Raw genomic sequence first — 14898 nt, forward strand, 5'->3', positions numbered from 1 at the left:
TACATATCTGCTTTCCTAACTCCTTAAAATCAGTCCATTTACTGAGCGTCCTCGGAAATCCGTCAAATCACGGATTTGACGATGGAATGAAATCAGCCTATTTACTGAGTGTCCCTAAATCCGACAGATCCTCCTATTTACTGAGCGCTTTCGGCAATTTGTCAGCAGTGGTATTTGTTAAACGCTTACTAGGTGCTGAGCATTGTTGGGAGCGCTGAGAAATCGTCATGACTGAACTCCTTAAAATCAGCCTATTTCCTGAGCGCTTTCGTCAGTCTGTAAAGTCAGCTATTTACTGAGCGCGCCTAAATCCATAAGATCCTCCTGTTTACTGACCGCTTTCGGAAATCTGTCAAATCGTCCTATTTACTGAGGGCTCGTAAATCCCTAAAACCGTAATGACTGAGCACTTTCGTAACTTTTTAAAATCAGCCCATTTACTGAGCGGTCTCGTAAATCCCTAAAATCAGCCTATTTACTGAACGCTTTCATAAATCCGTCAAATCGTCCTATTTACTGAGCGCTCTTGTAAGTGTTTTGTTGTCTGTCTCCCTCTTCTAGCCTGTGAGCCCGTTGTTGGGTAGGGACTGTCCCTATATGTTGCCGACTTGTACTTCCCAAGCGCTTAGTACAGTGCTCTGCACACAGTAAGCGCTCAATAAATGCGATTGAATGAATGAATGAATGAATGAATCTGTCATTTAGTTCTTTATATTAAAGTCTGTCTCCCCCTCTAGATTGTAAGCTCACTGTGGACAGGGAATGTGTCTGTTTATTGCTATAGTGTACTCTCCCAAGTGCTTAGTACAGTGCTTTACAGACAGTAAGTGCTCAATAAATACATTTGAATGAATGTTATATTGTACTCTCCCCATTAATCAATCATACTTATTGAGCAGTACTATGTGCAGAGCACTGTACTAAGCGCTTGAGAGAGTACAAAACAACAGAGTTAGCAGACATGTTCCCAGCCCACAACGAGCCCACTGTTGGGTAGAGACTGTCTCTATATGTTGCCAACTTGTACTTCCCAAGCGCTTAGTACAGTGCTCTGCACACAGTAAGCACTCAATAAATACGATTGATTGATTGATTGAGATCTCAAGTGTTCAGTACACTGCTCTGCACACACAAAGCACTCAATAAATACGACTGACTGACTCATTCGCACTTGGTAGGAGAAAGGCAACTGTTGGAGCTTAATACTGTTCTCCATGATGGAAAACTGGTAAGAGTAATTTTCCAGCCCTGCACTGAAAACAAATATGACTTTTCCACTAATAACAAAAAAGACCATCCAAAATGTGTGTACTGCTATAAGTTAAAAATGCAAAAGATCCTTTTTGAGATATTATATAAGTTCATCGTCTACAATTTTAATGCACAAAGTGGGAAATCAGTGGCCCACCTACAGGGAAGGAACACTAAAAAATGATGGTCACACAATATTCAACAAAGGCCTTCTCTCTATGGAACAAATCAGCACAGCTGAAAATAAATCATTTACAAATGTGAAACACACCCTAAGTATAATTACGGCCAAATCTAACACTTTCTCCTGACGCCATAAAAAACCAGATGGGAATAGTGGTAGATAATATCGAAAGCATCTTCTTTCTTAGTATGCATAGTCTTCTTTGCCAAATGTAAAATGCAAAGATGTTATTTTTTTTTTCAGGAAAATTCGGTGAACCTGGGATCTTATTTGTCTCTTGTGTTTGAAAACAGTATTCATTCTGAAGCAAAATATCTCTGCTCTCCATTTTTATAATGGCATTTATTAAGCGCTTACTATGTGCGAAGCACTGTTCTAAGTGCTGGGGAGGTTACAGGGTGATCAGGTTGTCCCACGGGGGCTCACAGTCTTCATTCCCATATCCCAGATGAGGGAACTGAGGCACAGAGAAGTTAGGTGACTTGCCCAAAGTCACACAGCTGACAATTGGCGGAGCCGGGATTTGAACCCATGACCTCTGACTCCAAAGCCCGGGCTCTTTCCACTGAGCCATGCTGCTTCTCTTATGGGGAGACAAACAGACATAGAAATGCCAAGTGTATTAACATTCTACTTTCCCAAGTGCTGAGCTCAGTGCTCTGCACACAGTAAGGGATCAATAAACACCACTGATTGACTGAATTCGGAGGAAAACAGGGACGCAGCTGATTATATCAAGAGGCTGGAGAGATAGACATGTCTACCCACAGACCTTTAGTACATATCCTTTCATTCATTCAGTCATATTTATTGAGCACTTACTGTGTGCAGAGCCAGACTGAGCCCCTTCCTTCCTCTCCCCTTCTTACCTCCTTCCCTTCCCCACAGCACCTGTATATATGTATATATGTTTGTACATATTTATTACTCTATTTATTTATTTATTTTGCTTGTACATATCTATTCTATTTATTTTATTTTGTTAGTATGTTTGGTTTTGTTCTCTGTCTTCCCCTTTTAGACTGTGAGCCCACTGTTGGGTAGGGACTGTCTCTAGATGTTGCCAATTTGTACTTCCCAAGCGCTTAGTACAGTGCTCTGCACATAGTAAGCGCTCAATACAATTGATGATGATGATGCAGAGCACTGTACTAAGTTGTTGGGAGAGTACAGTACAATGATAAACAGGCACATTCCCTTCCCACAACCAGCTTACCGTCCAGAGGCAGGGAGACAGACATCAATACAAATAAATAAGTTACAGATATGTACATAAAATGCTTTGGGGCTGGGATGGGGGAAGAGCAAAGGGAGCAAGTCAGGACAACGCCGAAGGGAGTGGGAGATGGGGAAAGGTGGGGGCTTAGTCTGGGAAGGCTTCTTGGAGGAGCTGTGCCTTCAGTAAGGCTTTGAAAGGGGGCGGTGGTACTTGTCGGATTTAAGGAGGGAGGGCGTGCCAGGCCAGAGGCAGGGGTGGGCTAGGGGTTGGCGGTGAGACTGCAGCACAGTGAGAAGATTAGCCCTAGAAGAAACCTCGGTTTCTTCATCCGCACAATGGGGATTATGTCGTAGTCCGTCCTGATTAGACCGTGAGCTCCGTGTGGGGCCAGGACCGTGTACACCCTGATTTTCCTTTATCAACCGCAGGGTTTGGTACATATTGAGCACTTAATCAATACCACAGTTAGTACCAGAGGATAGGGGAGCTCAAACACATTTGCCAGGAATATACGTTAATACACGTGGGTTGTAGAAGGAGAGAAGGGAGGTGAGGTGGGAAGGGGCAAGGTGGTGGAGTGGTTTTAAGCCAGTGGTGAGGAGTTCTTGTTTGATGTGGCGGTGGATGGGCAGCCACTGGAGATTTTTGAGGAGTGGGGTGACACGTCCTGGGTATTTCTGTAGAAAAATGATCCGGGCAGCAGAATGAAGTATGGACTGGAGTGGGGAGAGAAAGGAGGCTGGGTGGTCAGCAAGGAGGCTGATGCAGTAATCCAGGCGGGAGAGGATGAGTGATTGTAGCAGTTTGGATGGAGAGGAAAGGGTGGATATCCGTAATGTATTTTGTTTATATTAACGTCTGTCTCCTCCTCTAAACTGTAAGCTCCTTGTGGGCAGGGAGCATGTCTTTTAGACATTTTTTAGACAGTTTTTTAGACATCTTTTAGACAGTTTTTAACTGTTAAATTGCAACCTCTCAAGCGCTTAGTACTGTACTCTGCACAGAACAAGCACTCATGATTATGTCTGATTGATTGTACTCTGCCCTCTGTACTCTGCTCTGTACACAGCAAGTGCTCAATAAGTATTTTGTCTAATTGACTGATTAGTAATTTTCTGGAGCGTTCTAAAATCAACTGACCAATCTTTTAGGGCCAGTTGAGGCCAAAACAGTTGGTTGGGCTAATCCAGAGTGATCACCTCCACCCTCTCTAACCCTGATGCCTTTTGACAACTCCTTCATTGATAAATGCAATCACCGAAGCAAGGGGGCCTAGTGGGAAGAGAAAGGGCTTGGGAGTCAGAGGACCTGGGTTCTAATCCTTGCTCTACCACTTGTCTATTGCGTGACCCTGGGTAAGTCTCTAACTTCTTTGTACCTCGGTTTTTTCATCTGCACAATGGGGATCAATCAATCAATCAATCAATCGTATTTATTGAGCGCTTACTGTGTGCAGACTACATCGTAGTCCGTCCTGATTAGACCGTGAGCTCCGTGTGGGGCCAGGACCGTGTACACCCTGATTTTCCTTTATCAACCGCAGGGTTTGGTACATATTGAGCACTTAATCAATACCACAGTTATTACCAGAGGATAGGGGAGCTCAAACACATTTGCCAGGCATATACGTTAAGAACAGTCAGGAGGATTGCAAATTCATTTCGTACCTCAAAAGTCCATCCTTCTTCTTCTTCTCCATCCAATAACATACTTGTCTCGCTATAGACTTTGCCTACTTCCATCTGCAACGGCGAAGCGTTAAATTCAATCCGTTGCAGTTTAAAGCCTATTCCGATTCCAATGGCCTTTATGAAGCTTTCTTTCAGTGCCTAAAATAATAATGATAATTGCGGTGTAGGTTAAGCGCTTACTACGTGCCAGGGACTGTTCTAATAACTGGGGTAGATACAAGCTACTCTGGTTGAACGCAGGCTGTGTCCCACATAGGACTCACAGTCTTAATCCCCGTTTTACAGATGAGGGAACTGAGGCACAGAGAAGTGAAGTGACTTGCCCAAGGTCACACAGCAGACAAGTGGCAAAGCTGGGATTGGAACTCAGGTCCTTCTGACTCCCAGGAAGTGCTCTGCCCACTAGACCATGCTGCTTTTTATACCAACAGGATTTAAGTCAGACTTAGGGCTTCTAAAAGATAAAAAAAAAAAAAACCATTTAATAAAGCCTGAAATCTGAGGCCTGACTAGCTCTTCGCTGTTTTCCAAAATTGTGTACGTGCCTCATGAAAAATGTTTCCCCCCTCACTGACAGAGAAGCAGGCTAAAATGTGGCCCATTTGGGGCCTCAGATATTCAAAACAGAAGAAAAGGTATTACCCAGTGCCTATAAAACATATCCAGTTGATTCCATTCGTCGTCAAAGGCCTTGATTGACATCCATTCTCTCGCCGTAAAATGTCTATTCATAATCCGAAAGAATTCTGAGATCGAACCCCTACCTGCAATTAAAGAATATTTTAGAGTTAAAAAATGTGTTCACTATATTCAAAGTTACCTTTCTCTATGATGTCTGTAGATAAATCATTTTTATAATTAGTAAAATTAAGATGTTGCCTCTAAATTACTATTTCATGATAACAGTCATTAGGAAAATAAATTTCACAAGTTCAGGCACATCCACTAGAAAAACCCTATGAGACGATAGTCTTTGAAACAAAGGATTTAAGAAAGCTAGATTCTCCATAAACTCCACACACTGTATTACACTATATCACTAATAATAATAATAATAATTGTGGCATTGGTTAAGCACTTACTCACTGCACTAAGCGCTGGGGTGGATACAAAGAAATCAGGTTGGACACAGTCCCTGTCCCACGTGGGGCTCACAGAGAGAGCATAGTGAGGTATCTAATTAGCCAAAAGAACAACTGCTCTTTAGACCACTGAGGCAAGGGAATGCTGAAAAAAATTAGAAATCAGGTTATTTAGCAGAGGAAAAAATGAAATACAGTAATTGCAAAAAATCAAGATCATTCACTCATTTCATTCATTCAGTCATATTTATTGAGTGCTTACTGTGTGCAGAGCACTGTCCTAAGCGCCTGGGAGGTAAAATTCAGCAGCAGACAATCCCTGCCCACAACGGGCTCACGGTCTAGAACTAACATATGAGAAAGAGAATTCAGGTGCTCAAAAGCCCCACTTGTTGATAAGAAATAAAATAACAGTTTTTAAATTATAAAAGACATAGAGGCCCACCAAGGAAAATATTCCTTTTCAATAGGTGGAGGCGGAACTTTGACGTATATTGGTAAAGCAGGCAAACTATTTTTTTTTTCCTCTCATCACTGCCGTTTTACAGTGTTCAGCCTTGAATGTAGGTCCTGTCATCTGTGTGGAGATTAAACTGGCATAACTGTAAAAGTACTTAATGGATGTCCTCAAATCAGAGGACATGCCTTCTATAGGTACGTAAAGAAATGGAGGATGGCATTGCAGATGCAGGAGCTGCTATTTTCAAGGACTCAGCCGACAAGTGATTTCCTAGAAAATGAGAAAAGGGTCAAGGTGCTCCCCATTTTGAAAACAAGATCAGTGTCACCCCCTTCCTCTTACAGCCACCAATCTCATTTAGATACCAAAGATAACAGAATCATCAAACAAGCCATTTGCAATTCGCAGGAGACTTCAAGGTATTGGATAACCATCATTCTGGATGAGTGAAGAGCAAATTATGATTGATCGATTGAATTTTCTTCTCTATGAAAGGGTGACAGGCTATTTTAGTCAAGAGGGTGTCAACAGTATTTGGACTTCTGTCCTGCGTGATCATCTCCATCAACTGATTACAAAGAACCGGTCCGTTAAGTTGATGTACAACTACTAGTTTGTGGATTGAGCCGGATGGATAGTGTTTAATAGCTTCGTGCCCCCCGAAGGGTCACGGAGATGAAAGTCCCACAGGTCAGTCTTGTAGCCGGAAATTATTTTTAATTTCTTTATCGATGACCTAGATTGAGGAATCCAGAATAAATTCATTCAAGTGCACATGACAAACGAACTCATCAGGGGTGCCGAAACCGTGTAAGAGTGGAAGGTAATTCAGAGGACTGTAATAAATTAGACAAATGGCCCGATAAGGAGGAAACTTAATAAGGACAGGGGTGTATACATTTATGGCTGAAAATTAAGTTACACAAATAAAAGATGAGAAAAAGATTGCCTACATGCTACACGGTTGAAAAGAAACTGGAAATCAGAGTGGGAAAACTGAATCTGCAATCCAATAAATCCAGTCCTTTTCAAAGTTAACAGTGCTGTGTTGCATAAAGAGGAGATATTAACGCCTATTCAGTTCTATTAATTGAACACTTGAGGCTGGGCAGTGTTGGTATCCATGTTTTAAAAAGAATTTGAACAAGAGGAAAGGATCCAGAGATGAGTGACAAAAATTGACTAAAGTAATAGAAAATAAGACAAAAGGAAGGAAGCTTTGAGAAATCAGAGGAAGAAAAGGTTTAGCGGTGACAAGTAATGTTGTTAGGCATTTGGAGATTATAGACTGTAAACTCACTGTGGGCAGGGAATGTGTCTACCAACTCTGTTGTATTAAATAGTATTTGTTAAGCGCTTACTATGTGTCAAGCACTTTTTCTAACCACTGAGGTAACTTCAAGATAATCAGGTTGGACACAGTCCCTGTCTCAAATATGGCTCACAGTCTACATTGGAGGGAGGAAGATTTAATCTCATTTTTCCAGATGAGGTAACCAACATCCAGAAAAACTAAGCATCTTGCCGACGATTAGAACCCAGGTCCGCTAACTCTCAGGCCTGTTCTCTTTCCACTAGGCCAACATCAAACTTGTCACATCATATATTTTGCCTACTTCTAGCTGCAGCGATGAAGTATTAAGTATTGATGAATTAATGAAGTATTAAATATTCAATCCGTTGCAGTTGTACTCTCCCAAGTGCTTAGTACAGTGATCTGTACACAGCAAGCACTCAGTAAATATCAGTGAGTGACTGACTGCTTGACAGAGGGGATGCTGACCACTTATAAAATTTTACATAAGCAGAAGGTAGATTTTCAGAATGCCAAAAGACAGAATTTTATAAATAACAGAAAGTGGTACTAAGATCCTAGGACTTAAAGTACATAACTCAAAAACACCCCACATACAGTGATTTTTATTTTTCTGTACAACTCTCATATCCTGACTTTTCTAATCCCTGGTAATTCATTCAATCGTATTTCATCATCATCATCATCAATCGTACTTATTGAGCGCTTACTGTGTGCAGAGCACTGTACTAAGGGCTTGGGAAATACAAGTTGGCAACATATAGAGACAGTCCCTACCCAACAGTGGGCTCACAGTCTAAAAGGGGGAGACAGAGAACAAAACCAAACATACTAACAAAATAAAATAGAATAGATAAGTACAAGTAAAATAAATAAATAAATAGAGTAATAAATATGTACAAACATATATACATATATACAATCGTATTTATTGAGTGCTTACTGTGTGCAGAGCACTGTACTAAGCGCTTGGGAAGTACAAGTTGGCAATGTGATTTCGACAAAACTGTAGTCTTTTGGCAAAATCTACACGGCTTTACTCATTCAACATTTTTTGCTTTAGATGACTAGTTTTTTCAAGATTTTTGCCTTACTTTTAGTGGCAGAGATTGTGTGCTAAGTACTTTTATAGTATTACACTTGCATTTAGACTGCTTGAATAAGCACACTGTAGTAGAAACAATTCATAGGGCGTAAGTGCTGCAGATAGAAACTCCTTTAATTTTAAACATTTCGCGTAGGAGAAAACATGCGTTCATAGTACAACTGATGAGGAAGGAAACTTTGTCCTTATTTCTTATATCAACTGTATGTCAGAAACAAGTGAGCTGGTTGTGGGCAGGAATGTGTTTGTTGGTTGTTATACTGTACTCTCCCAAGCGTTTAGTATAGTGCTTTGCACACAGTAAGCGCTCAATAAATACGATTGAATGAATGAATCTTTTCCCTTTTTCAGCATAGTCTTGCTGCTATCAAATTTTCATTTGTGTTGATGAAATGATCAAGATCAATATCAAAAATCCAATACAGAACCTCTGTGAATTTTTTCTAGTCCTTAGAACCAAACACTTGACCCTCTGGCAGTTGCTTATAATAATAATAATGATAATGATGGCATTTGTTAAGTGCTTACTATGTGCAAAGCACTGTTCTAAGCGCTGGGGAGGATACAAGGTGATCAGGTTGTCCCACGTGGGGCTCACAGTCTTCATCCCCATTTTACAGATGAGGTAACTGAGGCCCAGGGAAGTGAAGTGACTTGCACAGCTGTAGATACAAGCTAATCAAATTGGACACAGTGCATTCAATACCTGCTCTCCCTCCTGGTTAGACTGTGAGCCCTGTGTGGGAAACGGACTGTCTGACCTGATTATCCTGTATCTTCCCCAGTGCTTCGAACAGTGCTTGAGCCATGGTAAGTGCCTAACAAATGCCATTAAAAAAGTGGACAGGATAAGCACCAAAATTTTAATACCACCGTCATTTATTAAAACAGACTCACTCACACATAAAGCGTAGTACCTGTTACACTAACTCCTGACAGAACTCTATCGGAGAATGAAATAGTAAATTCTGTGTGCTACTGTCTGCTCATTAATAATGAGAGGATTATATTAATGGTAGGAAAAAATTATTGGGGCTTAATTGTTCAGACTATTTTTAGTTTGTTTTAATTAAGCTAATATATAGTCTTTATTTTGTAATAGACTATCTAGAGAAGCGGTGTGGATTAGTGGCTAGAATACAGGCCTGAGAGCCAGAGGGACTTTATTCATCATCAGTCGTATTTATTGAGCGCTTACTATGTGCAGAGCACTGTACTAAGCACTTGGGAAGTACAAATTGGCAACATATAGAGACAGTCCCTACTTTATTCTTAACAGGAGGACTCTGTCATCATCATCGAAGCAGAATCAACTTGAGAGACAACAGTAGGTGCTCATTTATAGCCCCACATGAAAAGCTGGCCAATTCTTTATTTCTCTTTTTGTGCCCTTTACCCAAATTAGTCTTTCTCTGAGTTTAGTTTATGTCTAGCTTTTGTAACACCTGATTGGAGTGAAATATCACATCTCCTGGGTTTGGTAGACATATTTAACGCTATTTGGATGAACGCAAGTCACTTAATATGAGGTTTTCCTGGGTGACAAAGTAGAATGCTTCACGTAATGATTAGAGGCACAAGATTTTTGCCAAATGAGGGACTTATAACATTTTCATAGTAATACAGAACAGAAAGCAGAAAGAAAGCTTTTAAACTTCGCCGTGGAGTTCAAATTTGAAACACATACATACAGAGGTGACCTTTGAATTTAATGGCAGCATCACTCACGGTGAAGTTTAATCTTTAGATGTATGCAAGGCTGGAAGTTTAAAATCCAATCTGCAATTTCAAGTCAAAAAACCCCCACAGAAAATCTGCAAAACGTTCTATTTAAGATACAGGGCGATGTCTGAGGAAAATGATGATTCAGAGTTCTGAATTATACACCTTTGCTACATACAATTCTAAGGTAACTTTTAACAAAAGAGGAAAATGTCATTTTACTTTGAAATTTTCAACAATTTAAAAATGAAGTACAGAAACTGGAGCCAGCTGTCTGTGGAAAATGGAAACAGAAAGAAAGTAAGATTACCTTACTTTTAAAACTGATTTCCTATGAGTCACAGCTGCTGAAAGACAGTATGGGGTTTTGGATTTGCGCTTAGTACAGTGTTCCGTAATGCTGGAGCCCTAGAAGAAACCGCTTGATGTGGGCAGGGAATGTGTCTGTCTACTGTTATAGTGTATTTCTCTCCTATCATATTTATTGAGCGATTACTGTGTGAGCAGCACTGTACTGAGCGCTTGGGAAAGTATGATACAACAATAAACAGCGACATTCCTTGCACACAACGAGCTCACAGATGAGAGATTTTAGATCTTTTAGACTGTGAGCCCACCTTTTAGACTGTGAGCCCACTGTTGGGTAGGGACTGTCTCTATATGTTGCCAACTTGTACTTCCCAAGCGCTTAGTACAGTGCTCTGCACACAGTAAGCGCTCAGTAAATCCGATTGATTGATTGATTGATTAGAGATTAGGAGGATGAAAACCTACAGCCTCTGACACCAAGCCCCATGATCTTTCCACTATGCCTCCGCCAAAGTCATCATCATCAATCGTATTTATTGAGCGCTTACTATGTGCAGAGCACTGTACTAAGCACTTGGGAAATACAAATTGGCAACACATAGAGACAGTCCCTACCCAACAGTGGGCTCACAGTCTAAAAGGGGGAGACAGAGAACAAAACCAAACATACCAACAAAACAAAATAAATAGAATGGATATGTACAAGTAAAATAAATAAATAAATAGAGTTTAGGGATAACATCAACCTTCTACCAAGGTGTCTTAATAGTGTTTAGGATGCAATTTGGTCATTTCTCCTTTAATAATGATAATAATAACAAAAATAATAATAATTATAGTATTTGTCAAGCACTTATTATGTGCCAGGCACTGTTCTAAGCGCTGGGGTAGGTACAAGTTAATCAGGTTGGACACAATCCCAGTCCCACATGGGGCTCACGCTCTTAATCCTCATTTTACAGATGAGGTAACTGGGGCATAGAGAAGTGAAGTGACTTGCCTGAGGTCACACAGCGGACACGTGGCGGAGCCGGGATTAGGACCCGTGACCTTGGCTCCCAGGCCCGTGGTCTATCCGCTAGGCCATGCTTTGCAGATATACACGTATCTCTGAGCCCTTTCCCCTCAGGTTCACCTGAAGGTACCCTCCTTCCATCCTCTTATAAAAGTTTCTACCTTCACTAGCCATCGGAATTCGTAACCTCCATCATCATCATCCTCATCAATCATATTTATTGAGCGCTTACTATGTGCAGAGCACTGTACTAAGCACTTGGGAAGTATACTCGGAGATATCCTGATCCGCTCAGGTCATTCATTTTATCTTCTCTTGCTCTTTGATAAGTTACATCCTAAGATTTGAGAGGAAGGGTATGCTCTCTGGCTCAAACGTGAGCTTTTGAGTTGCACTGAACATGGTACCTTCGGGATAAAATTAATTATGTACTGACTCCTAGAGGCCAATCTGTATGTGGTTTGAAAGCGCAGTCTTTTTTTAAAAAAAATAGTATTTATTAAGCGCTTACTATGTACCAGGCACTGTAGTGAGCTCTGCAGCATGTCCTAGTGGATAGAGCACGGGCTTGGGAGTCAGAGGACCTGGGTTCTCAACCCGGCTCCACCATTTGTCTGCTGTGTGATCTTGGCAAAGTCACTTCACTTCTCTGTACCTCAGTCCCCTCATCTGTAAAATGGGGATTAAGACTGTGAGCCCCCTGTGGGACAGGGACTCTGTCCAACTCGATTTGCTGGTACCCGCCCCAGCTCTTAGACCAGTGCCTGGAATGAAGGAAAATGTGCTAATAGGGAGGAAGGCAGAGCCACCTGCTAGTAATCATATGGCGTCTTTCAGAAGCCAAAGAACTGTCACTGTCCGCTTCCACAACATCTTTTTTTCTTTCCACCATCTTTTTTGACAGTCTTCTTGGTGTATTCTTTCTGGCTCCGTATATGGAGATCCAAGCTGAACCCAAATTGCCAGGATATAGCAGAAGAACTAAAGAAAAAGAAAGAAAGCAGCCCAAACTGCTTTGCTGTAGCATCAGGACCAAGTTTTCCTCGTTCCTGGGAGACTACTTATTCATGCCATTTTAATTTTTACTCTACAAAATCCAGTCATTTTCCAGTATATTTCCCAAGTGCTTAGTACAGTGCTCTGCACATAGTAGCACTCAATGGTATTTATCATGAACAGATTGAAATGTAACACCTGCATGTGAACTCTCTCTCTCTCTCATATCTAGCATTGGCTTCTGGGGATCCAGAAAGCCAGGAATTGCGGGTCAAAGACACTTTTGTGATTTGGGTTACTGGAGTTTGGGCTCAGCAACCCACTGCCGCTGTCTGGGGCCTGCGAGTCGGAAGGTCATGGGTTCTAATCCCGGCTCCGCCACTTGTCTGCTGTGTGACCTTGGGCAAGTCACTTCACTTCTCTGTGCCTCAGTTCCCTCATCTGTAAAATGGGGATGGAGACGGTGAGCCCCACATGGGACAGGGACTGTGTCCAACCTGATCTGCTTGTGTCCACTCCAGCGCTTAGTACAGTGCCTGGCACATAGTAAGCACTTCACAAATGCCATTATTATTATTATTATTGCCTGGGCGTCCACCCTGTGTAGGGCTCTTCCTGACAAAAGACAGTATGAGTAATAATAATAATAATGGCATTTATTAAGCGCTTACTACGTGCAAAGCACTGTTCTAAGCGCTGAATCTATCCATGTCTAAACAGGCAGCTCACTGAGAGGACTTTTTGACAGCACATATTGAGAGTGTTAGAAGCAAAGTACCCTATTATTATTCTATGGAATGAGACATATCAATTGCTATTTTTGGTAGCTGGAATCTGTGAGTGATGGTTTCATCACCTTCAGAAGCCTCTCTGTTTCAGTGCTGAATTCAGTTAGGGAACAATCAGGGAAAATTAAAGAATATACATACTAATTACCAAAAAACTGGCTGATTGACGTCAAAGATGATCTAGTGTAATCACTGGGAAGCAATCACAGAACTAATTACACAGAGCTGAAAAGCTACAGAATGCTGTAAGAGCATCTTCACAACTTCTCATCCTCTTTAGAGAGCGTTTTTCCATTTCAGTCAACAGATTATAACAGGCCACATGCAGAAGCTTTGAGATCAAAGATGAATTTTGACAATAAATGTAATAATAGCCCAACAGCACCACGCTGTGGTAATCTCAGACACTATACCTTGTATCCAAGATGAGTGCAAGGAGAAAACATATAATTAAAATGCAAAAAAAAATGCAATAATGGTGCAGTTTAGTTATGCCCATAACATATTACATTGGCAGAAAATTAAAAAAAAATCCCCAGCTAAACTCCCAAACAAAAAAAAAAATCCTGAGATCCCATTATTTGTTGAAAACAGTAAAACTCAATCAATCGATCACATTTATTAAGTGCTTACTATGTGCAGGGAGTACAATGCAACAGAATTAGCAGACATATTCCCTGCCCATAACGAGCTACAGTCTAGAGGGGGAGACAGACATTAATATGAATAAAAACCAACTTTCCACGCAGTTTTCCAGTTTGCGGGTTTAAAATGACCTAGCCAGCATAGAGGTAGAGCTTCTTTTGTCACCGGTGTTTAAATTAGAAACAAAAATGACTACGTCAGACTTGTCTAGAATGCTTAATCAAAATTTGCAATTTTATTTAGTAGGCAGTCAGTGATGAACGCATTCCACGTTGATTAGATGGTTAATTCTGAATGCAGCTTTTCCGCCTCAGTCTCTTAAACCGGCTCTTACTTGCCTCCAACCCATGATCTCTGGACAACCCCCAGGGCTCTGTTCTAAGTTCTCTTCTATCTATCGATCAATCAACTATATTTATTGAGCACTCACTGTGTGCAGAACACTAAGTGCTTGGGAAAGTACAATACAGCAGAATTAGCAGACATGTTCCCTACTCATGACGAGATTCCAGTCTAGAGAATATGTGGGTTGAATGAGAGTCAAAGATAATGCCAAGGTTATGGGCTTGTGAGTCAGGGAGAATGGCAGTGCTGTCGACAGAACAGTAGAGAAGCAGTGTGGCTTAGTGCAAAGAGCCCAGGCTTGGGATTCAGAGGTCCTGGGTTCTAATCCCGGCTCCGCCGCTTGTCCGCTCTGTGACTCTGGGCAAGTCACTTAACTTCTCGGTGCCTCAGTTACCTCATTTGTCAAATGGGGATTAAGACTGTGAGCCCCACATGGGACAACCTGATTACCTTGTATCTACCCCAGCGCTTAGAACAGTGCTTGGCCATAGAAAGCACTTAACAAATACTACAATTATTATTACTATTGTTATTAAAACTGAGCCTTGAGAGACTCCCTTCTGTTCTCTCTTTACATTCAATGCCTTGGGGAGCTCATCTGCTCCCATAGCTTCAATTACTCCTTTCTGAAGAGGACCCCAAATCTATCACCCTAGCATTGACCTCTCACCTCCTCTGCAATCCCACATTTCCTTTTGCCCACAGGACATCTCCACATGGCTGTTCCACCATCTTAACCTCAATATTTGTCATCTTCACTCTCAAATTCAA

The 14898-nt window shown here is 41.3% G+C and overlaps 1 protein-coding gene across 2 annotated transcripts in view; it reads right to left on the bottom strand.

Annotated features, from left to right (window-relative positions):
* Positions 1–14898, bottom strand: part of AASDHPPT (aminoadipate-semialdehyde dehydrogenase-phosphopantetheinyl transferase) — a 46670-nt gene that overhangs the window by 15306 nt on the left and 16466 nt on the right. For both annotated transcript variants that reach the window (XR_005455248.1, XM_038762213.1), the window contains exons 3-4: positions 4988–5109; positions 4322–4483 (exon numbers count right to left, since the gene is read on the bottom strand). Coding sequence is in view for 1 of the 2 variants with exons in the window: in XM_038762213.1 (XP_038618141.1) it covers positions 4322–4483; positions 4988–5109 (284 nt within the window). In the remaining variant the exon portion in view is untranslated. The remainder of the gene's footprint in view (positions 1–4321; positions 4484–4987; positions 5110–14898) is intronic.

Source organism: Tachyglossus aculeatus, chromosome 20, assembly GCF_015852505.1.
Source record: "Tachyglossus aculeatus isolate mTacAcu1 chromosome 20, mTacAcu1.pri, whole genome shotgun sequence".
In the NCBI taxonomy this organism is placed as follows: Eukaryota; Metazoa; Chordata; class Mammalia; order Monotremata; family Tachyglossidae; genus Tachyglossus; species Tachyglossus aculeatus.